The following is a 24,520-nucleotide window of genomic DNA, read 5'->3' as shown; positions in this document are numbered from 1 at the left end:
TATTTATCATCATTATAATTTATAACTGTTTTATAATTAATGTCAGTATCTATAATTGTTTATAATAATTAATAATTACATTATTACAGTCTGTCTGATCGGCACCCCATCCACAAACATTCACTCCCTCCACCACCGACGCACAGGGGCAGCAGTGTGTGTACCATCTACAAGATGCACTGCAGCAACTCACCAAGGCTCCTTCGACAGCGCCGCCCAAACCCACCACCTCTACCACCTAGAAGGACAAGGGCAGCAGACACATGGGGAACACCCACCACCTGCAAGTTCCCCTCCAAGCCCCTCACACCATCTCGACTTGGAAATATATCGGCCGTTCCTTCACTGTCGCCGGGTCAAAATCCTGGAACTCCCTCCCTAACAGCACGGTGGGTGTACCTACACCACACGGACACAATCCTGGAACTCCCTCCCTAACAACGCGGTGGGTGTACCTACACCACACGGACACAATCCTGAAACTCCCTCCCTAACAGCGCGGTGGGTGTACCTACACCACACGGACACAATCCTGGAACTCCCTCCCTAACAGCGCGGTGGGTGTACCTACACCACACGGACACAATCCTGGAACTCCCTCCCTAACAGCACGGTGGGTGTACCTACACCACACGGACACAATCCTGGAACTCCCTCCCTAACAGCGCAGTGGGTGTACCTACACCACACGGACACAATCCTGGAACTCCCTCCCTAACAGCGTTGTGGGTGTACCTACACCACACGGACACAATCCTGGAACTCCCTCCCTAACAGCACGGTGGGTGTACCTACACCACACGGACACAATCCTGGAACTCCCTCCCTAACAGCGCCGTGGGTGTACCTACACCACACGGACACAATCCTGGAACTCCCTCCCTAATAGTACAGTGGGTGTACCTACACCACACGGACACAATCCTGGAACTCCCTCCCTAACAGCGCGGTGGGTGTACCTACACCACACGGACACAATCCTGGAACTCCCTCCCTAACAGCACGGTGGGTGTACCTACACCACACGGACACAATCCTGGAACTCCCTCCCTAACAGCACGGTGGGAGTACCTACACCACACGGACACAATCCTGGAACTCCCTCCCTAACAGCACGGTGGGTGTACCTACACCACACGGGCACAATCCTGGAACTCCCTCCCTAACAGCGCAGTGGGTGTACCTACACCACACGGACACAATCCTGGAACTCCCTCCCTAACAGCGTTGTGGGTGTACCTACACCACACGGACACAATCCTGGAACTCCCTCCCTAACAGCACGGTGGGTGTACCTACACCACACGGACACAATCCTGGAACTCCCTCCCTAACAGCGCCGTGGGTGTACCTACACCACACGGACACAATCCTGGAACTCCCTCCCTAATAGTACAGTGGGTGTACCTACACCACACGGACACAATCCTGGAACTCCCTCCCTAACAGCGCGGTGGGTGTACCTACACCACACGGACACAATCCTGGAACTCCCTCCCTAACAGCACGGTGGGTGTACCTACACCACACGGACACAATCCTGGAACTCCCTCCCTAACAGCACGGTGGGAGTACCTACACCACACGGACACAATCCTGGAACTCCCTCCCTAACAGCACGGTGGGTGTACCTACACCACACGGGGACTGCAGCAGCTCAAGAAGGCAGCTCACCCCCACCTTCTCAAGGGGGGCAATTAGGGATGGGCAATAAACGCTGGGCCTAACCAGTGACACCCACATCACATGAATGAATAAAAAATATATAATAATTATAGATAATGATCTAATTATTAATTTATTATCTATAAATATAATAATGCATTAATTATAATTATAAATAATGTAATTAATTATTCTTGCTTTATTTATTATTGTAAATAGTTTAATTATTAATTACTTTATGAATTGTAAATAATTATAATTGTAAATAATTCATCAGAATTATTTTTGTTACAATAATTTCTATTATAACAGTAATTATAATTAAAACTACATGTAATTAGAATGTGTAACTATTATAACATTATAATAACACTAATATTACAGCAAGTTAGCATTATTTATAGTTAAATTATTGTATCATGTTTAAACATTATTGTAACTTTAATGATTAATTCCTGTAGACAATAGCAAGTTTTATAATCCTCACAACTCTATAATTATATACTTGATAATACAACATTAATTATAAATAAATGATAAATAATTAAATAAAATAATAATTAATAAATATGCTTATAAGTTGTGGTTATTTATAATTATAATTTAACTATTATTGCTGCTTATAATTATGATTAACAATTATTTAATTCGTTATTATTTAGCTAATTCATTTTAAGTGTGAAAATTTGATCAACTTAAGGTGAATCAAACCTCAGATTGGAAGAAGGAATAAAATATTAATTCACAGAATCTCACAGTGCAGAGGAGGCCCTTCGGCCCATCGAGTCTGCACCTTCTTATCAAAAATGTGACCACCCAGAAGCCATTTTTAAAGAGAAATAGTGACACTTCTGCCCCTCCCCTCTGCCCGTCACACTTAAACAAAATACAGCGTCTAATTGAGGAAAGGCTGAGGTCTCTCTCTCTCTCTCTCTCGCTACGAACCGGCTGATCCACCAATAGGTGGGGAGGGACTTAGCACAAATTATTGAAGGTCACAGGACAGATTGAGGAACCGGTTAATAAGGCGTATGGGACCCTGGCCTTCCCCAATGGGGGCATAGGGTAAGGATGCTATGATAATCCTGCAAAAACAATAGTCACTCATCCAGCCTTGGCCTGGGTGTTGCATCCAGTTCTGGGCATTGCACTTTAGGAAAGATGTGAAGGTGTTAGAGAGAGAGAGAGAGAGAGAGTGCGGAGAAGATTCGCGAGAATAGTTCCAGGGATGAAAGACTTCAGTTCCGTGGATGGATTACCTGGATGAGTGCGGCTCCCACAACACTCGAGAAGCTCGACACCGTCCAGGACAAAGCAGCCCCCGCTTGATTGGCACCCCATCCACAAACATTCACTCCCTCCACCACCGACGCACAGGGGTAGCAGTGTGTGTACCATCTACAAGATGCACTGCAGCAACTCGCCAAGGCTCCTTCGACAGCGCCGCCCAAACCCACCACCTCTACCACCTAGAAGGACGAGGGCAGCAGACACACGGGGAACACCACCACCTGCAAGTTCTCCTCCGAGCCCCTCACCATCCCGACTTGGAAATATATCGGCCGTTCCTTCACTGTCGCTGGGTCCAAATCCTGGAACTCCCTCCCTAACAGCACAGTGGGTGTACCTACACCACACGGACACAATCCTGGAACTTCCCCCCTAACAGCACGGTGGGTGTACCTACACCACACGGGGACTGCAGCGGCTCAAGAAGGCGGCTCAACCCCACCACCTTCTCAAGGGGGCAATTAGGGATGGGCAATAAATGCTGGGCCCAGCTAGCGACACCCACATCCCGTGAATGAATGAATGAAAGGAAAGTTGGGACTGTTCTCCTTGGAGAAGAGAAGGTTGAGAGGAGGTTTGATGGAGGGCTGAGGCTATGGAACGATTTAAAATGGCTCCAGTTGAAGGACTAGGAAAGGGGCCGAATGGCCAGGAGTGAGAGAGAGCGAGGGGCAGAGCCGCACGGTTCTTAAGACACTAGGATCGAACTGCAACAGTGAGATACTTTATTCTGATAAATGCAGAGTTACACAAGAGGTCTGTTCGATTGTCCACACTCGATCTTTGCCCGAATTTATAGACGCTGGATGGTTTCGATGGATCCGATTTAGTCTGAGCCCAGCCTCTGGCGAGGGGGGGTTTAGGGGAGGTCCCCAGTGCCAACACTTGACCCTTCCTGTCCTGTGCATACACACTGGGGAGGCTCTCAGTCCCACTTCATGGTCTGCATTCACTACCATTCTTGGTCAAACCTGGTGCCTACAATCCTATCTCCGCACCACCCCTATCCCTGGCTATCTCTGACCCCATCCCTCCTTCCTCCTCTCATCCCTCTTATTCCCCTTCCTCCCTCTCTCCCTCTCTCTCTCTCTTTTCAAGAAAGGAGGGAGAGAGAAATCGGGGGAAGGACAGGTCAGTTGGGAAAACGCTGGAACCTATCTTTAAGGGAGGCTTAACAGTGCACCTCGAAGAGCAGAGAGTCGGAATAGAACAAGTCAACATGGTTTTACGAAAGGGAAAATCCTGTTTGACAAATTTATTACAGCATTTCTGGGACTGGGACCTGAAAGGTAGATCAAGGGGAACCAGTAGATGTGGTATACCTAGACATCCAAAAGGCATTCGATAAGGTGTCATGCAATATTAGTAAGCAAGTTAAGGGCCCATGGAGTTGGGGGTGATGTTTTAGCATGGATAGAGGATTGGTTAACAGATAGAAAGCAGAGAGTAGGCATAAATGGGTTTTTTTTTAAAAAAGTTGACAGGCAGTGACAGTGGAGTGACACCAGGTTCGGTGCTGGGGCCTCAGCTGTTAACAATCTATATTAGTGAGTTAGACGAAGAGATGGAGAGCAGTGCATCAAAGTCTGCAAGCCCGGTGGGGAGGGTAAGCTGCAGGGAGGACACAGAGGGGTTTGCAAAGGGATATAGATGGGTTAAACGAGCAGGCAACAAGATAGCGGACGGAGTGTGATGTGGGGAAGCGTGAGGTTATTCACTTTGTCCGTAAGAATAGAAAAACAGACTGTGTTATAAAAGACGAGAAAGCCGTGAGAGTTGACGTTCAGGGAGACTTGGGTGCGCTGGTACCAGGAACACAGAAAGTTATCCTGCAGGTGCAGCAAGTGATCAGGAAGGCAAATGGTGCATTGGCCTTTATTGCAAAGGGGGTTGGAGTACAGGAATAGAGAAGTTTCGCTGCAGCTGTGGAGGGTTTTGGTGAGACCACATCTGGAATAACTGTGCGCAGTTTTGGTCTCCACATTTAAGGAAGGATAGACTCTCATCGGAGGCGGGTACAGAGAAGGTTCACTCGATTGGTCCCTGGGATGAGGAGGGGGGGAGGGGGGTTGTCCTACGACGAGAAGCTGAGTGAATTGGGCCGATGTTCTCTGGAGTTTAGAGGAATGAGAGGCGATCGCATTGAGACGGACGAGATTCTGAAGGGGTTTGACAGGGTGGGCGCTGAGAGATTGTTTCCCCTGCTCGGGGAGGGGATCTAAAACACAAAGGGGGGGCACAGTCTCAGGATAAGGGGCCGATCGTTCAGGACTGAGATGAGGAGAAATTTCTTCACTGGAAGGGTTGTGAATCTTTGGGATTCTCTACCCCAGAGGGTCATGGATGCTCCATCATTGAAGACATTTTAAGGCCGGGATGGATGGATTTTTGGTCTCTGAATCGAGGGATATGGGGAGCGGGCGGGAAAGTGGAGTCCATGAGGAACAGAATCTGCCCCCAAACCCCTGCGGTGTTAGAAGAGGTTGTGGTGGTAAGGGACTGCTGCAAGAACTAGAGATAGACCAACACCTTGGCAAATAATGTCTTGATGGTATTATATGTAGAATGCTACTGAGGTAAAGACAGGGGGGGAGGGAGAGCCAGAGAGAAGCAATAGAAAGAGAGGGGCAGAGAGCACGACATAGAGAGAGAGAGAGAGAGAGGGAGAGAGAGACAGTGAGAGAGAGAGAGAGAGAGACAGTGAGAGGCTGACAGAAAGGGAGAGAGAGATGGTGAGAGACAGAGAGATGGTGAGAGGCAGAGAGAGAAAGAGAGAGACGGAGAGAGGCAGAGAGACTGAGAGGCAGAGAGAGAGACTGAGAGAGGCAGAGAGAGAGAGAGAGAGAGAGATGGTGAGGCAGAGAGAGAGAGACAGAGAGAGAGACGGTGAAAGACAAAGAGAGAGAGATGGTGAGAGAGAGAGAGAGAGATGGAAAGAGGCAGAGAGAGAGAGAGAGAGACAGAGAGAGAGATGGTGAGAGGCAGAGAGAGAGAGAGATGGTGAGAGAGAGAGAGACGATCAGAGAGAGAGAGAGAGATGGTGAGAGGCAGAGAGAGAGAGACGATCAGAGAGAGAGAGAGATGGTGAGAGGCAGAGAGAGAGAGAGAGAGACGATCGGAGAGACAGAGAGAAATGGTGAGAGGCAGAGAGAGAGAGATGATCAGAGACAGAGAGAGACGGGAAGGAATAGAGTGACCTATTGTGCTGGGTGTGTGTAAGTGGGGATGCTTCTCGGTATTAGTTAGGGGTAGCTGCTTGTAGACAGCTGACAGAGTTGACAGGAAGCTGCTAAATTCAGATTTAATCTTGGGAGACCCTGGGTACAGACAGCACAGCTCACAATTACCATACTCTTCATGACAACTGTCACAATACCTCCCTGTCTCTGTCTGTCTCTCTCTCAGTGTGTCTCTCTCCCTCTCCCTGTCTCTCTCTCTCTCTGGCTGTCCCTCTCTCTCTGTCTCTCCCTGTGTGTCTCTCTGTCTGTCTCTCTGTCTCTCTCTCTCTCTGTCTCTCTCTCTCCCTGTCTCTCTCTCTCTCTCTCCCTGTCTCTCTCTCTCTCTCCCTGTCTGTCTCTCGCTCTCTCCCTGTCTGTCTGTCTGTCTGTCTCTCTCTCTCTCTCTTTCTGTCTGTCTTCCTCTCTTTCTCTCTCTCTCTCTCTCTCTCTCTCCCTCTCCCACTATTCCTTACTACTCTGCAATGTCAAGCCTTGACTCTGACTGGAGTCTCCGTTTGCCTGATGATCTGTTGAATCTTCAGTCAGTATGTGAGGGAGAGGGGTCTCCCCCACACTGGAGGTCCCGTCTCTGCTCCCGAGAATCTTCTCTGCAGGTTGGGGAGACGAGCTGGTGCATTGCAATGTGCGTGGTTCTGTAGTCCGGAGACGATGCATTAGCGCGGTAGCACGGATAGCTTTCTATAACAGGGACAGCACGGGGTTAGATACAGAGTAAATCTCCCTCTACACCGTCCCCATCAAACACTCCCAGGACAGGTACAGCACGGGGTTAGATACAGAGTAAATCTCCCTCTACACCGTCCCCATCAAACACTCCCAGGACAGGTACAGCACGGGGTTAGATACAGAGTAAAGCTGCCTCTACACCGTCCCCATCAAACACTCCCAGGGCAGGTACAGCACGGGGATAGATACAGACAGCGTCGCTGTCTTCCTTCCCCGTGTCGTTCCCCTCCCACCTCCAAGATATTCGACAAAGGAAGGCAGCACCTCTGGCCCTGGCCTCCCTGCCCCACCCATGCCTCCCCTTCCCTGCACCCCCCCCCGGACTGGGGTATGGGGGCATCGCTGTCTTCCTTCCCTGTGTCGTTCCCCTCCCACCCCCAAGATATTCGACAAAGGAAGGCAGCACCTCTGGCCCTGGCCCTCCCTCTCTGTCTCTCTCTGACTAGAGCTGCTGTAACATTGGCCCACCAGCGGGTGGTAGCAGGGGCCCAGTGTGTTCCCGGGGCCCTCCCTCCCCACCCATGTTAACCCCTTCACATCCACGCAGGAGGCACAGCCTCGACCGTCCAGATGGACCTCAGTACCGAAACCGTGCTACCAGCAGCCGGTACCTCGACCCCCTGACCACCCCAACCCCCCCGCTAGACCCCGCATGTCTCTCCAGTAAGTCGAACGAAGCCACAGGGGCTCCAGTCCTCGTTGCCTGGATGGTGAGCGCCGATCGGCTATTCGACCACATGAGGCATCACACCCGATTCCCACCAGACTCAGCGAGAGCTGAAACCAGTCTAGCTATCAACATGGGGGGGGGGGGGCTTGGATTGATGATTTCAATGTATTTCTTCCCCCACCGCTCCCCCCACCCCCCCCACCACCCCACTCCTCCCCCTCCACCCCTCCCCCTCCGCACCTTCCACTTTGCCTTGGCGAAGTTTTTCTCCATCTGGGCACAGACTCCGAGCTTCAGGTCCTTCTCCAGGGCGGCATTTCCAGAGATCCTGACAGGGGCAAAGCAAGCGGCTCAGTCCCCAGGCAGCGCCTCGGTCCACATATACCCCCTGCCCTAGGGTCCCCACGGGGTCAGCTCAGGGAGTTAGCGGCACTCCCTCCCTCCCCCACCACCACCCACCCCCCCCCTTCCAATCTCTCTGGTCAGATTCATCGTCCTCCCTTTCCAGGACCCTGGTCCCCCGGACTGGGGTATGGGGGCGTCGCTGTCTTCCTTCCCCGTGTCGTTCCCCTCCCACCCCCAAGATATTCGACAAAGGAAGGCAGCACCTCTGGCCCTGGCCTCCCTGCCCCACCCATGCCTCCCCTTCCCTGCCCCCCCCCCCGGACTGGGGTATGGGGGCATCGCTGTCTTCCTTCCCTGTGTCGTTCCCCTCCCACCCCCAAGATATTCGACAAAGGAAGGCAGCACCTCTGGCCCTGGCCCCCAACCTCCAAGCCCCCCCGCCTTCCACACACCCTCCCCCCACCGCCCCCCCCCCCCCCCCCCCCCCACCTGGACTAGAGTATGGGGGCATCTCTGGCTTCCTGCTGTGTGTTGCTCCCACCCTCCCACCCCCCCCGAGATATTCGACAAAGGAAGGCAGCACCTCTGGCCCTGGTCTCCAACCCCCCCCCCCCCCCCCCCCCCCCCCCCCCTTCCCCTCCCCCCCCACCTTGAACTAGGCTATGGGGGCATCGCTGGCTTTCTGCCATGTGTCGCTCGCACCCTCCCACCCCTCCCGAGATATTCGACAAAGGAAGGCAGCACCTCTGGCCCTGGTCTCCACCCCCTCCCCCCCTCCAAGCCCCCCCCCTTCCCCTCCCCCCCACCCTTGGACTAGGATATGGGGGCATCGCTGGCTTCCTGCCGTGTGTCGCTCCCACCCACCCACCTCCCCGAGATATTCAACAAAGGAAGGCAGCACCTCAGGCCCTGCCCCAACCTGGCAGCCTATCCTGGGCCAATACTCAGGGCTTCGAACGCCCCCCCCCCCCCCTCCACTGACTCCGGAGGCTGGGATCTTGCTGTGCTGTGTGCGCGCCCGCGCATGCTTCCCCTCCCACCCCCCTCCCGGTCGCATGCCCAGGCTGGGTCACTCACTCACCAGTTGTGAGCCAGAGCCTCCGAGGCTGTGACTCTCTGCTCCTGATCGACCTCCAGCAGCCGACACACCAGGTCCTTGGCTGAAAGTTAGAACAGGGAGAGAGGAGGAGGTCAGGCCCGGAATCTGGGAATCCCGGCCGGAAAATGTCAGGAACGTGTGGGGGGGCACGGAGGGAGGGAGACGATCAAAGAGTGGGTCGGGGGGACAGAAATGATCTAACTGCCCCTTTAAATGAACCTCCCCTTTTAAATCACACCGTCAGGGATCGCCTCACCCTGAAGGAACAAACCTCGCCTCCAAGTGTAGACCACACCCCCAATGATCAGGCCACACCTCTGATAGAATAAACCCCGCCCCAATGAATAGGCCCCTCCTACAATGAATAGGCCCCTCCTACAGTGTATAGGCCTTTCCTACAGTGAATAGGCCCCTCCTACAGTGAATAGGCCCCCCCTACAATGAATAGGCCCCTCCTGCCGTGAATAGGCCCCTCCTACAGTGAATAGGCCCCCTCCTACAATGAATAGGCCCCTCCTACAGTGAATAGGCCCCTCCTGCAGTGCAAAGGCCCCTCCTACAGTGAATAGACCCCTCCTGCAGTGCAAAGGCCCCTCCTACAGTGAATAGACCCCTCCTGCAGTAAATAGGCCCCTCCTACAATGAATAGGCCCCTCCTGCAGTGAATAGGCCCCATCTACAGTGAATAGGCCCCTCCTACAATGAATAGGCCCCTCCTACAGTGAATAGGCCCCTCCTACAATGAATAGGCCCCTCCTACAGTGAAAAGGCCCCTCCTACAATGAATAAGCCCCTCCCACAAATGGGTCAGCCCCACCCAGAATGAATAACCTCCTCCCACCGTGATTAGACCCATTGCAATCAATCAGCCCCTCCCACAACTGAATCAGCCCCTCCTGCATATAAATAAGCACCCCCCACAAATTAATAAACCCTTCCCACAAATGAATAAGCCCATCCCATAAATGAATAAGCCCATCCCATAAATGCATAAGCCCCTCCCTTAAATGAACAAGCCCCTCCTGGAAGTGAATAAGCCCCACCCACAAATGAATAAGCCCCACCCGTAAACGGATAAGCCCCACCCTCAAATGAACAAGCCCCTCCTGGAAGTGAGTAAGCCCCTCCCACAAATGAATAAGCCCCTCCTGTAAATGAATAAGCCCCTCCTGTAAACGGATAAGCCCCTCCCACAAATGAATAAGCCCCTCCTGTAAATGAATAAGCCCCCCCCGTAAATGGATAAGCCCCTCCCTTAAATGAACAAGCCCCGCCTGCAAGTGAATAAGCCCCTCCCACAAATGAATAAGCCCCTCCTGTAAATGAATAAGCCCCTCCCGTAAACAGATAAGCCCCTCCCTTAAATGAACAAACCCCGCCTGCAAGTGAATAAGCCCCTCCCACAAATGAATAAGCCCCCCCCCGCATATGAATAAGCCCCTCCTGTAAACGGATAAGCCCCTCCCACAAATGAACAAGCCCCTCCCACAATCAAAAGGCTCCTCACACAATGAAGAGGCTCTTCCTACAATGGATAAGCCCCCCCCCCACCAACCACTACTAGGATAAGCACCTCCCCTAATGCATTAGACCGCTCACAAATGAACAGGCCCCTCCCATAATGAAGAAGCCCCGCCCATAATGAAGGAGCCCCTCCCACCGTGAAGGATCTCCTCCTCCTGGATTGAGACCCTCCTCTATCCCAGCCGTCCGTGGTGGGCTCCTTGCCTTGGAGATAGCCCCTCTCGCTTGGCCACCCGACCAGCAAATCCCTGTCTCACCTGCCCCCGAGATGTCCACCCAGTACGGTTCCTCAAACTCAACCTCTCCCGCTAGGATCTTGCGGAATATTGCACGGTTGTGACTCTCGTTGTCCTCGTCTTCAGACTCATCGTAGAAGGGAGGATTCCCGGAGAGGCTGGAAAACAGCAGCGGGGTGCACTTAGTCCGTTAACTTCCTCGCTTTCAGTCACACCTCAGAATGCACAGTGTCAGCACCGCACTGTCGGAGGGTCAGCGCTGAGGGAGTGCCGCACTGTCGGAGGGTCAGCGCTGAGGGAGTGCCGCACTGTCGGAGGGTCAGTGCTGAGGGAGCGCCGCACTGTCGGAGGGTCAGTGCTGAGGGGGCCCCGCACTGTCGGAGGGTCAGTGCTGAGGGAGAGCCGCACTGTCGGAGGGTCAGTGCTGAGGGAGCACTGCACTGTCGGAGGGTCAGCGCTGAGGGAGCGCCGCACTGTGGGAGGGTCAGTGCTGAGGGAGTGCCGCACTGTTGGAGGGTCAGTGCTGAGGGAGCGCTGCACTGTCAGAGGGTCAGTGCTGAGGGAGCACTGCACTGTCGGAGGGTCAGTGCCGAGGGAGCGACGCGCTGTCAGAGGGTCAGTGCTGAGGGAGTGCCGCGCTGTCGGAGGGTCAGTGCTGAGGGAGTGCCGCACTGCTAAAGAGTCAGTTCAGTCAGGCTTCAGTGATCACTGTCCAATGACTCCACTTGAAGGAACACAAAAGTAGGGAGGTTATGCTTCAGTTGTACAGGGCGCTGGTGAGACCACATGTGGAGGACTCTGTCCAGTGTTGGTCACCTTATTTAAGGAAGGATGTAAATGTGTTGGAAGAAGTTCAGAGAAGGTTCACTAGACCTGGAATGGGAGGGTTGTCTAATGAGGGAAGGTCGGACAGGTTAGACTTGTATCTGCTGGAGTTTAGAAGAGTGAGAGGCAACTCGATTGAAACCTTTAAGACCCTGAGGGGACTTGACAAGGTGGATGTGGAGAGAATGTTTCCTCTTGTGGGAGAATCTAGAACTAGGGGGGTCACTGACTAAAAAACAAGGGGTCACCTATTTAAGACAGAGATGAGGAGAAATTTATTCTGCGAGGTTTGTGAGTCTTTGGAACTCTCTTCCTCCAAAGGTGGTGGAAGCAGAGTCTTTGAGTATTTTTAAGGCTGAGTGAGATAGATTCTTGGTAAGTGGGGAGGTGGGGGGGGTGGGGTTAGCGATCGGTTATCCGGGGGTAGGTGGGATGCCGATTTGAGGTTACTGTCAGATCACCCATGACCTTGTTAATTGGTGCAGTGGTCCTGAGGGGCTGAATGGCCTACTCTTGCTCCGAGCTCGGGGAGGGGCTGTGTTTGATTCTTCTTTGCCGCGATGCCTCTGTAGTCGAATATCCCTCCGAGTCGACGGGTGAGGAGGGGTCGGTGGAGGGTGGCGCTGATGGGATCTCCTGTACCCTGGGCTCTCTCGTGGGGGGGTCAGCGAGGGGGAAAGAGAGGTTCAGGGCGGGACTGGGGTTGTAAAACCCCTCGGTCTGCCTTTGGGAGGGGGGGGGTGCGGGTGGGTGGGGGGTGAGGGCGTTACTCACAGGATGTACATGATGACTCCCACGGCCCAGCAGTCAACGGGCCGTCCGTATTTGTGACGGGCCACCACTTCGGGAGCTGCAAGACAGACAGACAGACAGACAGGGAGAACGTTAGCCGGCTGGGTTAGCTGATCAGTCGTGCTGGGGAGTGACTGCTACCCGGAGGGTCTTCCTCCCCCACAACCGCCCCCACCGTCTCAGACAAACGCCCCCCCCCCCCTCCCTATATTACACGTGCATGCGGCACCCCAGCCCCAAAGCTGACCCTGGTTTGCGGTCCGGCGGGGGTCACTGATAAGGAGCTGACCTCGCCTCCCTACCCCACCCCATTCTCCACCTCCACTCCACCTTAGTTTAACTCCCGTGTGACCACCGAACCCACCCCCTCACCCCTCCCCAGCCTTCAGCAGTCCAGGCAGCATTGAGGTCCAAATCGCACATTCCCAGCCACCCAATGGTGAGAGTAGCTAGCAAGACCACTGTGTGTGTCTGTCTGACTGTGTGTCTGCCTGACTGTGTGTCTGCCTGATTGTGTGTCTGCCTGACTGTGTGTCTGTCTGACTGAATGTGTGTGTGTGTGTGTGTGTGTGTCTGAATGTACATCAGTGTTGTGTGTGCCTGTGTGATTGTGTGTGTCTGTGAGTGTCTTTGTGACTGTGTGTGTGCATGTGTGTCTGTGTGTGTCTTTGTGAATGTATGTGTGTGTGTGTGTGTGTGTGTGTCTGTGTGCCTTTGTGAATGTGTGTGTGTGTGTCTTTGTGAATGTGTCTGTGTGTGTGTGTGTCTTTGTAAACGTGTGTGTGTGTGTGTGTGTATGTGTTTTTGTAAATGTGTGTGTGTGGGTGTGTGTGCCTTTGTGAATGTGTGTGTGTGTGTGTGTGTCTTTGTGAATGTGTGTGTGTGTCTGTGTGTGTCTTTGTGAATGTGTGACTGTGTGCCTTTGTGAATGTGTGTGTGTCTATGTGTCTTTGTGAATGTGTGTGTGCGTGAGTGTATGTGAATGTGTGAGTGGGCGTGAGTGTAGGTGAATGTGTGTGTGTGTGCGTGAGTGTATGTGAATGTGTGTGTATGTGAGTGTATGTGAATGTGTGTATGTGCGTGAGTGTAGGTGAATATGTGTGTGCATGCGTGAGTGCATGTGAATGTGTATGTATGTGACTGTATGTGAAAGTGTGTATGTGCGTGAGTGTAGGTGAATATGTGTGTGTGTGTGAGTGTATGTGAATGTGTGTGTTTGCGAGTGTATGTGAATGTGTGTGCGTGAGTGTATCAGAATGTGTGTGTGTGTGCGTGTATGTGAATGTGTGTGTCTGTGAGTGTATGTGAATGTGTGTATGTGCGTGAGTGTAGGTGAATATGTGTGTGTGCGTGAGTGTAGTTGAATGTGTGTGTGTGCGTGAGTGTATGTGAATGTGTGTGTGCGTGGGAGTATGTGAATGTGTGTGTGTGCATGAGTGTATGTCAATGTGTGTGTGTGCGAGTGTATGTGAATGTGTGTGCGTGAGTGAGTGTATCTGAATGTGTGTGTGTGCATGAGTGTATGTGAATGTGTGTGTGTGTGCGTGAGTGTATGTGATTGTGTGTGTGCGTGAGTGTATGTGAATGTGTGTGTGCGTGAGTATATGTGAATATGTGTGTGTGTGCGTGAGTGTATGTGAATATGTGTGTGTGTGTGAGTATATGTGAATGTGTGTATGTGCGTGAGTGTAGGTGAATATGTGTGTGTGCGTGAGTGTATGTGAATTAGTGTGTGTGTGTGTGCGTGAGTGTATGTGAATGTGTGTGTGCATGAGTGTACGTGAATGTGTGTGTGTGCGTGAGTGTATGTGAATGTGTGTGTGCGTGAGTGTATGTGAATGTGTGTGTGCGTGAGTATATGTGAATATGTGTGTGTGTGCGTGAGTTTATGTGAATATGTGTGTGTGTGTGAGTGTATGTGAATGTGTGTATGTGCGTGAGTGTAGGTGAATATGTGTGTGTGCGTGAGTGTATGTGAATGTGTGTGTGCGTGCATGAGTGTATGTGAATGTGTGTGTGTGTGTGAGTGTATGTGAATGTGTGTGTGCGAGTGTATGTGAAAGTGTGTGAGTGAGTGTATGTGAATATGTGTGTGGGTGCATGACTGTATGTGAATATGTGTGTGTGTGCGTGAGTTTATGTGAATATGTGTGTGTGTGCGTGAGTGTATGTGAATGTGTGTGTGCGTGAGTGTATATGAATATGTGTGTGTGCGTGAGTGTATGTGAATGTGTGTGTGCGTGAGTGTATGTGAATATATGTGTGTGTGCGTGAGTGTATGTGAATGTGTGTGTGCGTGAGTGTATATGAATATGTGTGTGTGCGTGAGTGTATGTGAATGTGTCTGTGTGTGTGAGTGTATCTGAATGTGTGTGTGCGTGAGTGTACGTGAATGTGCGTGTGCGTGAGTGTATGTGAATGTGCGTGTGCGTGAGTGTATGTGAATGTGTGTGTGCGTGAGTGTATGTGAATGTGTGTGTGTGCGTGAGTGTATGTGAATGTGTGTGTGTGCGTGAGTGTATGTGAATGTGTGTGTGTGCGTGAGTGTATGTGAATGTGTGTGTGTGCGTGACTGTATGTGAATATGTGTGTGTGTGCGTGAGTTTATGTGAATATGTGTGTGTGCGTGAGTGTGTGTGAATGTGTGTGTGCGTGAGTGTATATGAATATGTGTGTGTGCGTGAGTGTATGTGAATGTGTGTGTGCGTGAGTGTATGTGAATGTGTGCGTGCGTGAGTGTATATTAATATGTGTGAGTGCGTGAGTGTATGTGAATGCGTGTGTGTGCATGAGTGTATCTGAATGTGTGTGTGCGTGAGTGTACGTGAATGTGCGTGTGCGTGAGTGTATGTGAATGTGTGTGTGCGTGAGTGTATGTGAATGTGTGTGTGCATGATTGTATGTGAATGTGTGTGTGTGTGCGTGAGTGTATGTGAATGTGTGTGTGTGTGCGTGAGTGTATGTGAACGTGTGTGTGTGTGCGTGAGTGTATGTGAATGTGTGTGTGTGTGCATGAGTGTATGTGAATGTGTGTGTGTGCGTGAGTGTATGTGAATGTATATGTGTGTGAGTGTATCTGAATGTGTGTGTGCGTGAGTGTATGTGAATGTGTGTGTGCGTGAGTGTATCTGAATGTGTGTGTGTGAGTGTATGTGAATGTGTGTGTGCGTGAGTGTATGTGAATATGTGTGTGTGCGTGAGTGTATGTGAATATGTGTGTGTATGTGAATATGTGTGTGTGCGTGAGTGTATGTGAATGGGTGTGTGCGTGAGTGTATCTGAATGTGTGTGTGCGTGAGTGTATGTGAATGTGTGTGCGCGTGAGTGTATGTGAATGTGTGCGTGTGCGTGAGTGTATGTGAATATGTGTGTGTGTGTGTGTATGTATGTGAATATGTGTGTGTGTGTGAGTGTATGTGAATGTGTGTGTATGTGTGCGTGAGTGTATGTGAATGTGAGTGTGCGTGAGTGCATGTGAATGTGTGTGTGTGCGTGAGTGTATGTGAATTTGTGTGTGCGTGAGTGTATATGTATGTGTGTGTGCGTGAGTGTATGTGAATGTGTGTGTGCGTGAGTGTATGTGAATATGTGTGTGTGTGCGTGAGTGTATGTGAATGTGTGTGTGCTTGAGTGTATATGAATATGTGTGTGTGCGTGAGTGTATGTGAATGTGCGTGTGCGTGAGTGTATGTGAGTATGTGTGTGTGCGTGAGTGTATGTGAATGTGTGTGTGTGCGTGAGTGTATCTGAATGTGTGTGTGCGTGAGTGTATGTGAATGTGTGTGTGCGTGAGTGTATGTGAATGTGTGTGTGTGTGTGCGTCAGTGTATGTGAATATGTGTGTGTGTGCGTGAGTGTATGTGAATGTGTGTGTGCGTGAGTGTATGAGAATGTGTGTGTGTGTGCGTCAGTGTATGTGAATGTGTGTGTGTGTGCGTGAGTGTATGTGAATGTGTGTGTGCATGAGTGTATGAGAATGTGTGTGTGTGTGCGTGAGTGTATGTGAATGTGTGTGTGTGCGTGAGTGTACATGAATATGCGTGTGTGCGTGAGTGTATGTGAATATGTGTATGCGTGAGTGTATGTGAATGTGTGTGTGTGTGTGAGTGTATGTGAATGTGTGTGTGCGTGAGTGTATGTGAATATGAGTGTGAGTGCGTGAGTGTATATGAATATGTGTGTGTGTGCGTGAGTGTATGTGAATATGTGTGTGCATGAGTGTATGTGAATGTGTGTGTGTGCGTGAGTGTATCTGAATGTGTGTGTGCGTGAGTGGATTTGAATGTGTGTGTGTGCTTGAGTGTATGTGTGTGTGAGTGTATGTGAATGTGTGTGTGCGTGAGTCTATGTGAATATGTGAGTGTGTGCGTGAGTCTATGTGAATATATGTGTGTGTGTGCGTGAGTGTATGAGAATGTGTGTGTGCGTGAGTGCATGTGAATATGTGTGTGGGTGCTTGAGTGCATGTGAATGTGTGTGTGTGCGTGAGTGTATATGGCTATGTGTGTGTGTGCGTGAGTGTATGTGGATGTGTGTGTGTGCGAGTGTATGTGAATGTGTGTGTGCGTGAGTGAATGTGAATGTGTGTGTGTGTGCGTGAGTGTATGTGAATGTGTGTGTGTGCATGAGTGTATGTGAATGTGTGTGTGTGCGTGAGTGTATGTGAATGTGTGTGTGTGTGCGTGAGTGTATGTGAATGTGTGTGTGCGTGAGTGTATGAGAATGTGTGTGTGTGTGCGTGAGTGTATGTGAATGTGTGTGTGTGCGTGAGTGTACATGAATATGCGTGTGTGCGTGAGTGTATGTGAATATGTGTATGCGTGAGTGTATGTGAATGTGTATGTGCGTGAGTGTATGTGAATGTGTGTGTGCGTGAGTGTATGTGAATATGTGTGTGAGTGCGTGAGTGTATATGAATATGTGTGTGTGTGCGTGAGTGTATGTGAATATGTGTGTGTGTGCGTGAGTGTATGTGAATGTGTGTGTGCGTGAGTGTATGTGAATATGTGTGTGTGTGCGTGAGTGTATGTGAATATGTGTGTTTGTGCGTGAGTGTATGTGAATGTGTGTGTGCGTGAGTGTATGTGAATGTGTGTGTGTGCGTGAGTGTATGTGAATGTGTGTGTGTGTGTGTGTGTGAGTGTATGTGTATGTGTGTGTGCGTGAATGTATGTGAATATGTGTGTGTGTGCGTGAGTGTATGTGAATATGTGTGTGTGTGCATGAGTGTATGTGAATGTGTGTGTGTGCGTTACTGTATGTGAATGTGTGTGTGCGTGAGTGTATTTGAATGTTTGTGTGTGCGTGTGAGTGTATATGAATATGTGTGTGTGTGTGTGAGTGTATATGAATATGTGTGTGTGCGTGAGTGAATGTGAATGTGTGTGTGTGCGTGAGTGTATCTGAATGTGTGTGTGCGTGAGTGTATGTGAATGTGTGTGTGCGTGAGTGTATGTGAATGTGTGTGTGTGTGCGTCAGTGTATGTGAATGTGTGTGTGCGTGAGTGTATGTGAATGTGTGTGTGCGTGAGTGTATGTGAATGTGTGTATGTACGTGAGTGTGTGTGAATGGGTGTGTGCGCGTCAGTGTATGTGAATGTGTGTGTATGGGTGCGTTAGTGTATGTGAATGTGTGTGTGTACATGAGTGTGTGTGAATGTGTGTGTGTGTGTGCGTGTATGTGAATGTGTGTGTGTGCGTGAGTGTATGTGAATGTGTGTGTGTGCGTGCGTGTATGTGAATGTGTGTGTGTGCGTGAGTGTATGTGAATGTGTGCGTTTGTGCGTGAGTTTATGTGAATGTGTGTGTGTACGTGAGTGTATGTGAATATGTGTGTATGTGCGTGAGTGCATGTGAATGTGTCTATGCGTGAATGTATATGAATATGTCTGTGTGCGTGAGTGTATGTGAATGTGTGTGTGTGTGCGTGAGTGTATGTGAATGAGTGTGTGCGTGAGTGTATATGAATATCTGTGTGTGCGTGAGTGTATGTGAATGTGTGTGTGCATGAGTGTATGTGAATGTGTGTGTGTGCGTGAGTGTATCTGAATGTGTGTGTGCGTGAGTGGATTTGAATGTGTGTGTGTGCATGAGTGTATGTGTGTGTGTGCATGAGTGTATGTGTATGTGTGTGTGAGTGTATGTGAATGTGTGTGTGCGTGAGTCTATGTGAATATGTGTGTGTGTGCGTGAGTCTGTGTGAATATATGTGTGTGTGTGCGTGTGTGTGTATGTGAATGTGTGTGTATGTGTGCGTGTGTATGTGAATGTGTGTGTGCGTGAGTGTATGTGAATATGTGTGTGGGTGCATGAGTGCATTTGAATGTGTGTGTGTGCGTGAGTGTATATGGCTATGTGTGTGTGTGCGTGAGTGTATGTGGATGTGTGTGTGTGCGAGTGTATGTGAATGTGTGTGTGCGTGAGTGAATGTGAATGTGTGTGTGTGCGTGAGTGTATGTGAATGTGTGTGTGTGTGCGTGAGTGTATGTGAATGTGTGTGTGTGCGTGAGTGTATGTGAATGTGTGTGTGTGCGTGAGTGTATGTGAATGTGTGTGTGTGTGCGTGAGTGTATGTGAATGTGTGTGTGTATGTGATTATATGTGAATATGTGTGTGTGTGCATGAGTGTATGTGAATATGTGTGTGCGTTGTGTATATGAATATGTGTGTGTGCGTGAGTGTATGTGAATGTGTGTGTGCGTTGTGTATATGAATATGTGTGTGTGTGAGTTTATGTGAATGTGTGTGTGTACGTGAGTATATGTGAATTTGTGTATGTACGTGAGTGTATGTGAATGTTTGTGTGTGCGTGAGTGTATGTGAATATGTGTGTGTGTATGTGTATGTGAATATGTGTATGTGCGTGAGTTTATGTGAATGGGTGTGTGCGCGTGAGTGGATGTGAATGTGTGTGTATGGGTGCGTGAGTGTATGTGAATGTGTGTGTGCGTGAGTGTATGTGAATATGTGTGTGCGTGAGTCTATGTGAATATTTGTGTGTGTGCGTGAGTCTATCTGAATATATGTGTGTGTGTGCATGTGTGTATGTGAATGTGTGTGTATGTGTGCGTGTGTACGTGAATGTGTGTGTGCGTGAGTGTATGTGAATGTGTGTGTGCGTGAGTGTATGTGAATATGTGTGTGGGTGCATGAGTGCATGTGAATGTGTGTGTGTGCGTGAGTGTATTTGGCTATGTGTGTGTGTGCGTGAGTGTATGTGGATGTGTGTGTGCGTGAGTGAATGTGAATGTGTGTGTGTGTGCGTGAGTGTATGTGAATGTGTGTGTGTGTGCGTGAGTGTATGTGAATGTGTGTGTGTGTGTGCGTGAGTGAATGTGAATGTGTGTGTGTGTGCGTGAGTGTATGTGAATGTGTGTGTGTGTGCGTGAGTGTATATGGATGTGTGTGTGTGCGAGTGTATGTGAATATGTGTGTGTGCGTGAGTGTATGTGGATGTGTGTGTGTGCGAGTGTATGTGAATATGTGTGTGTGCGTGAGTGTATGTGAATATGTGTGTATGTGCGTGAGTGTATGTGAATGTGTCTGTGCGTGAATGTATATGAATATGTCTGTGTGCTTGAGTGTATGTGAATGTGTGTGTGTGTGCGTGAGTGTATGTGAATGAGTGTGTGCGTGAGTGTATCTGAATATCTGTGTGTGCGTGAGTGTATGTGAATGTGTGTGTGCATGAGTGTATGTGAATGTGTGTGTGTGCGTGAGTGTATCTGAATGTGTGTGTGCGTGAGTGGATTTGAATGTGTGTGTGTGCATGAGTGTATGTGTGTGTGTGCATGAGTGTATGTGTATGTGTGTGTGAGTGTATGTGAATGTGTGTGTGCGTGAGTCTATGTGAATATGTGTGTGTGTGCGTGAGTCTGTGTGAATATATGTGTGTGTGTGCGTGAGTGTATGTGAATGTGTGTGTGTGCGTGAGTGTATGTGAATGTGTGTGTGTGTGCGTCAGTGTATGTGAATGTGTGTGTGTGTGCGTGAGTGTATGTGAATATATGTATGCGTGAGTGTATGTGAATGTGTGTGTGCGTGATTGTATGTGAATGTGTGTGTGTGCGTGAGTGTATCTGAATGTGTGTGTGCGTGAGTGTATGTGAATGTATGTGTGTGCGAGTGTATTTGAATATGTGTGTGTGTGCGTGAGTGTATGTGAATATGTGTGTGTGTACGAGTGAATGTGAATATGTGTGTGTGTGCGTGAGTGTATGTGAATGTGTGTGTGTGCGTGAATGTATGTGAATATGTGTTTGTGCGTGAGTGTATGTGAATGTGTGTGTGCGTGAGTGTATGTGAATATGTGTGTGTGCATGAGTTTCTGTGAAAATGTGTGTGTGCGTGAGTGTATGTGAATATGTGTGTGTGTGCGTGAGTGTATGTGAATGTGTGTGTGTGTGCGTGAGTGTATGTGAATGTGTGTGTGTATGTGATTATATGTGAATATGTGTGTGTGTGCATGAGTGTATGTGAATATGTGTGTGCGTTGTGTATATGAATATGTGTGTGTGCGTGAGTGTATGTGAATGTGTGTGTGCGTTGTGTATATGAATATGTGTGTGTGTGAGTTTATGTGAATGTGTGTGTGCGTGAGTGTATGTGAATGTTTGTGTGTGCGTGAGTGTATGTGAATATGTGTGTGTGTATGTGTATGTGAATATGTGTATGTGCGTGAGTTTATGTGAATGGGTGTGTGCGCGTGAGTGGATGTGAATGTGTGTGTATGGGTGCGTGAGTGTATGTGAATGTGTGTGTGCGTGAGTGTATGTGAATATGTGTGTGCGTGAGTCTATGTGAATATTTGTGTGTGTGCGTGAGTCTATGTGAATATATGTGTGTGTGCGTGTGTGTATGTGAATGTGTGTGTATGTGTGCGTGTGTATGTGAATGTGTGTGTGCGTGAGTGTATGTGAATGTGTGTGTGCGTGAGTGTATGTGAATATGTGTGTGGGTGCATGAGTGCATGTGAATGTGTGTGTGTGCGTGAGTGTATATGGCTATGTGTGTGTGTGCGTGAGTGTATGTGGATGTGTGTGTGTGCGAGTGTATGTGAATGTGTGTGTGTGTGCGTGAGTGTATGTGAATGTGTGTGTGTGTGCGTGAGTGTATGTGATTGTGTGTGTGTGCGTGAGTGTATGTGAATGTGTGTGTGTGCGTGAGCGTATGTGAATGTGTGTGTGTGTATGTGTGAGTGTATGTGAATGTGTGTGTGTGCGTGAGTGTATGTGGATGTGTGTGTGTGCGAGTGTATGTGAATATGTGTGTGTGTGCGTGAGTGTATGTGAATGTGTGTGTGTGTGCGTGAGTGTATGTGAATGTGTGTGTGTGCGTGAGAGTATGTGAATGTGTGTGTGTGTGTGAGTGTATGTGAATGTGTGTGTGGGCGTGAAGGTATGTGAATGGGTGTGTGTGTGCGTGAGTGTGTGTGAATGTGTGTGTGTGCGTGAGTGTACATGAATATGCGTGTGTGCGTGAGTGTATGTGAATATGTGTATGCGTGAGTGTATGTGAATGTGTGTGTGCGTGAGTGTATGTGAATGTGTGTGTGTGCGTGAGTGTATCTGAATGTGTCTGTGCGTGAGTGTATGTGAATGTGTGTGTGCGTGAGTGTATGTGAATATGTGTGTGAGTGCGTGAGTGTATATGAATATTTGTGTGTGTGCGTGAGTGTATGTGAATATGTGTGTGTGTGCGTGAGTGTATGTGAATGTGTGTGTGTGCGTGAGAGTATGTGAATGTGTGTGTGCGTGAGTGTATGTGAATATGTGTGTGAGTGCGTGAGTGTATATGAATATTTGTGTGTGTGCGTGAGTGTATGTGAATATGTGTGTGTGTGCGTGAGTGTATGTGAATGTGTGTGTGTTATTGTAAGTGAATATGTGTGTGTGTGCGTGAGTGTATGTGAATGTTTGTGTGCGTGCGTGTATGTGAATGTGTGTGTGTGCGTGAGTCTTTGTGAATGTGTGTGTGTGCGTGAGTGTATATGAATATGTGTGTGTGTGCGTGAGTGAATGTGAATGTTTGTTTGTGCGTGAGTGTATGTGAATGTGTGTGTGCGTGAGTGTATGTGAATGTGTGTGTGTGCGAGTGTATATGAATATGTGTGTGTGTGCGTGAGTGTATGTGAATGTGTGTGTGTGTGCGTGAGTGTATGTGAATGTGTGTGTGTGCAAGTGAATTTGAATATGTGTGTGTGTGCGTGAGTGTATGTGAATGTGTGTGTGCGTAAGTGTATGTGAATATGTGTGTGTGCGTGAGTGTATGTGAATATGTGTGTGTATGTGAATGTGTGTGTGCGTGAGTGTATCTGAATGTGTGTGTGTGCGTGCGTGTATCTGAATGTGTGTGTGCGTGAGTGTATGTGAATGTGTGTGTGAGTGCGTGAGTGTATATGAATATTTGTGTGTGTGCGTGAGTGTATGTGAATATGTGTGTGTGTGCGTGAGTGAATGTGAATGTTTGTTTGTGCGTGAGTGTATGTGAATGTGTGTGTGCGTGAGTGTATGTGAATGTGTGTGTGTGCGAGTGTATATGAATATGTGTGTGTGTACGTGAGGTATGTGAATGTGTGTGTGTGTGCGTGAGTGTATGTGAATGTGTGTGTGTGCAAGTGAATATGAATATGTGTGTGTGTGCGTGAGTGTATGTGAATGTGTGTGTGTGCGTGAGTTAACGTGAATATGTGTGTATACGTGAGTGTATGTGAATATGTGTGCATGTGCGTGAGTGTATGAGAATGTGTCTGTGCGTGAGTGTATATGAATATGTGTGTGTGCGTGAGTGTATGTGAATGTGTGTGTGTGTGCGTAAGTGTATGTGAATGTGTGTGTGCGTGAGTGTATATGAATATGTGTGTGTGCGTGAGTGTATGTGAATGTGTGTGTGCATGAGTGTATGTGAATGTGTGTGTGCGTGAGTGGATTTGAATGTGTGTGTGTGCATGAGTGTATGTGTGTGTGTGCATGAGTGTATGTGTATGTGTGTGTGAGTGTATGTGAATGTGTGTGTGTGTGAGTCTATGTGAATATGTGTGTGTGTGCGTGAGTCTGTGTGAATATATGTGTGTGTGTGCGTGTGTGTATGTGAATGTGTGTGTATGTGTGCGTGTGTATGTGAATGTGTGTGTGCGTGAGTGTATGTGAATGTGTGTGTGCGTGAGTGTATGTGAATATGTGTGTGGGTGCATGAGTGCATGTGAATGTGTGTGTGTGCGTGAGTGTATATGGCTATGTGTGTGTATGTGTGTGAGTGTATGTGGATGTGTGTGTGTGCGAGTGTATGTGAATGTGTGTGTGTGTGCGTGAGTGTATGTGAATGTGTGTGTGTGTGCGTGAGTGTATGTGATTGTGTGTGTGTGCGTGAGTGTATGTGATTGTGTGTGTGTGCGTGAGTGTATGTGAATGTGTGTGTGTGCGTGAGCGTATGTGAATGTGTGTGTGTGTGTGTGTGTGCGTGTATGTGAATGTGTGTGTGCGTGAGTCTTTGTGAATGTGTGTGTGTGCGTGAGTGTATATGAATATGTGTGTGTGTGTGTGAGTGAATGTGAATGTTTGTTTGTGCGTGAGTGTATGTGAATGTGTGTGTGCGTGAGTGTATGTGAATGTGTGTGTGTGCGAGTGTATATGAATATGTGTGTGTGTGCGTGAGTGTATGTGAATGTGTGTGTGTGTGCGTGAGTGTATGTGAATGTGTGTGTGTGCAAGTGAATTTGAATATGTGTGTGTGTGCGTGAGTGTATGTGAATGTGTGTGTGCGTAAGTGTATGTGAATATGTGTGTGTGCGTGAGTGTATGTGAATATGTGTGTGTATGTGAATGTGTGTGTGCGTGAGTGTATCTGAATGTGTGTGTGTGCGTGCGTGTATCTGAATGTGTGTGTGCGTGAGTGTATGTGAATGTGTGTGTGCGTGAGTGTATGTGAATGTGTGTGTGCATGAGTGTATGTGAATGTATGTGTGTGTGCGTGAGTGTATGTGAATATGTGTGTGTACGTGAGTGTATGTGAATATGTTTGTGTGTGTATGTGTATGTGAATATATGTGTGTGCGTGAGTGTATGTGAGTGGGTGTGTGCGCGTGAGTGTATGTGAATGTGTGTGTATGGGT

General features: G+C 49.0%; 1 protein-coding gene across 1 annotated transcript in view; it reads right to left on the bottom strand.

Annotated features, from left to right (window-relative positions):
- Window positions 1–6,635: 6,635 nt before the first annotated feature.
- The window catches only part of LOC121274234 (caM kinase-like vesicle-associated protein), a 166,445-nt gene continuing 148,560 nt past the window's right edge, over window positions 6,636–24,520 (bottom strand). The window contains exons 6-10 of the mRNA XM_041181431.1: window positions 12,394–12,469; window positions 10,816–10,952; window positions 9,017–9,095; window positions 7,831–7,918; window positions 6,636–6,872 (exon numbers count right to left, since the gene is read on the bottom strand). Coding sequence (XP_041037365.1) covers window positions 6,636–6,872; window positions 7,831–7,918; window positions 9,017–9,095; window positions 10,816–10,952; window positions 12,394–12,469 — 617 coding nt within the window. The remainder of the gene's footprint in view (window positions 6,873–7,830; window positions 7,919–9,016; window positions 9,096–10,815; window positions 10,953–12,393; window positions 12,470–24,520) is intronic.

Source organism: Carcharodon carcharias, assembly GCF_017639515.1.
Source record: "Carcharodon carcharias isolate sCarCar2 chromosome 35 unlocalized genomic scaffold, sCarCar2.pri SUPER_35_unloc_4, whole genome shotgun sequence".
In the NCBI taxonomy this organism is placed as follows: Eukaryota; Metazoa; Chordata; class Chondrichthyes; order Lamniformes; family Lamnidae; genus Carcharodon; species Carcharodon carcharias.
The sequence above is the reverse complement of the archived record's forward strand: the minus strand, read 5'-3'. Positions and strand labels throughout refer to the sequence as shown.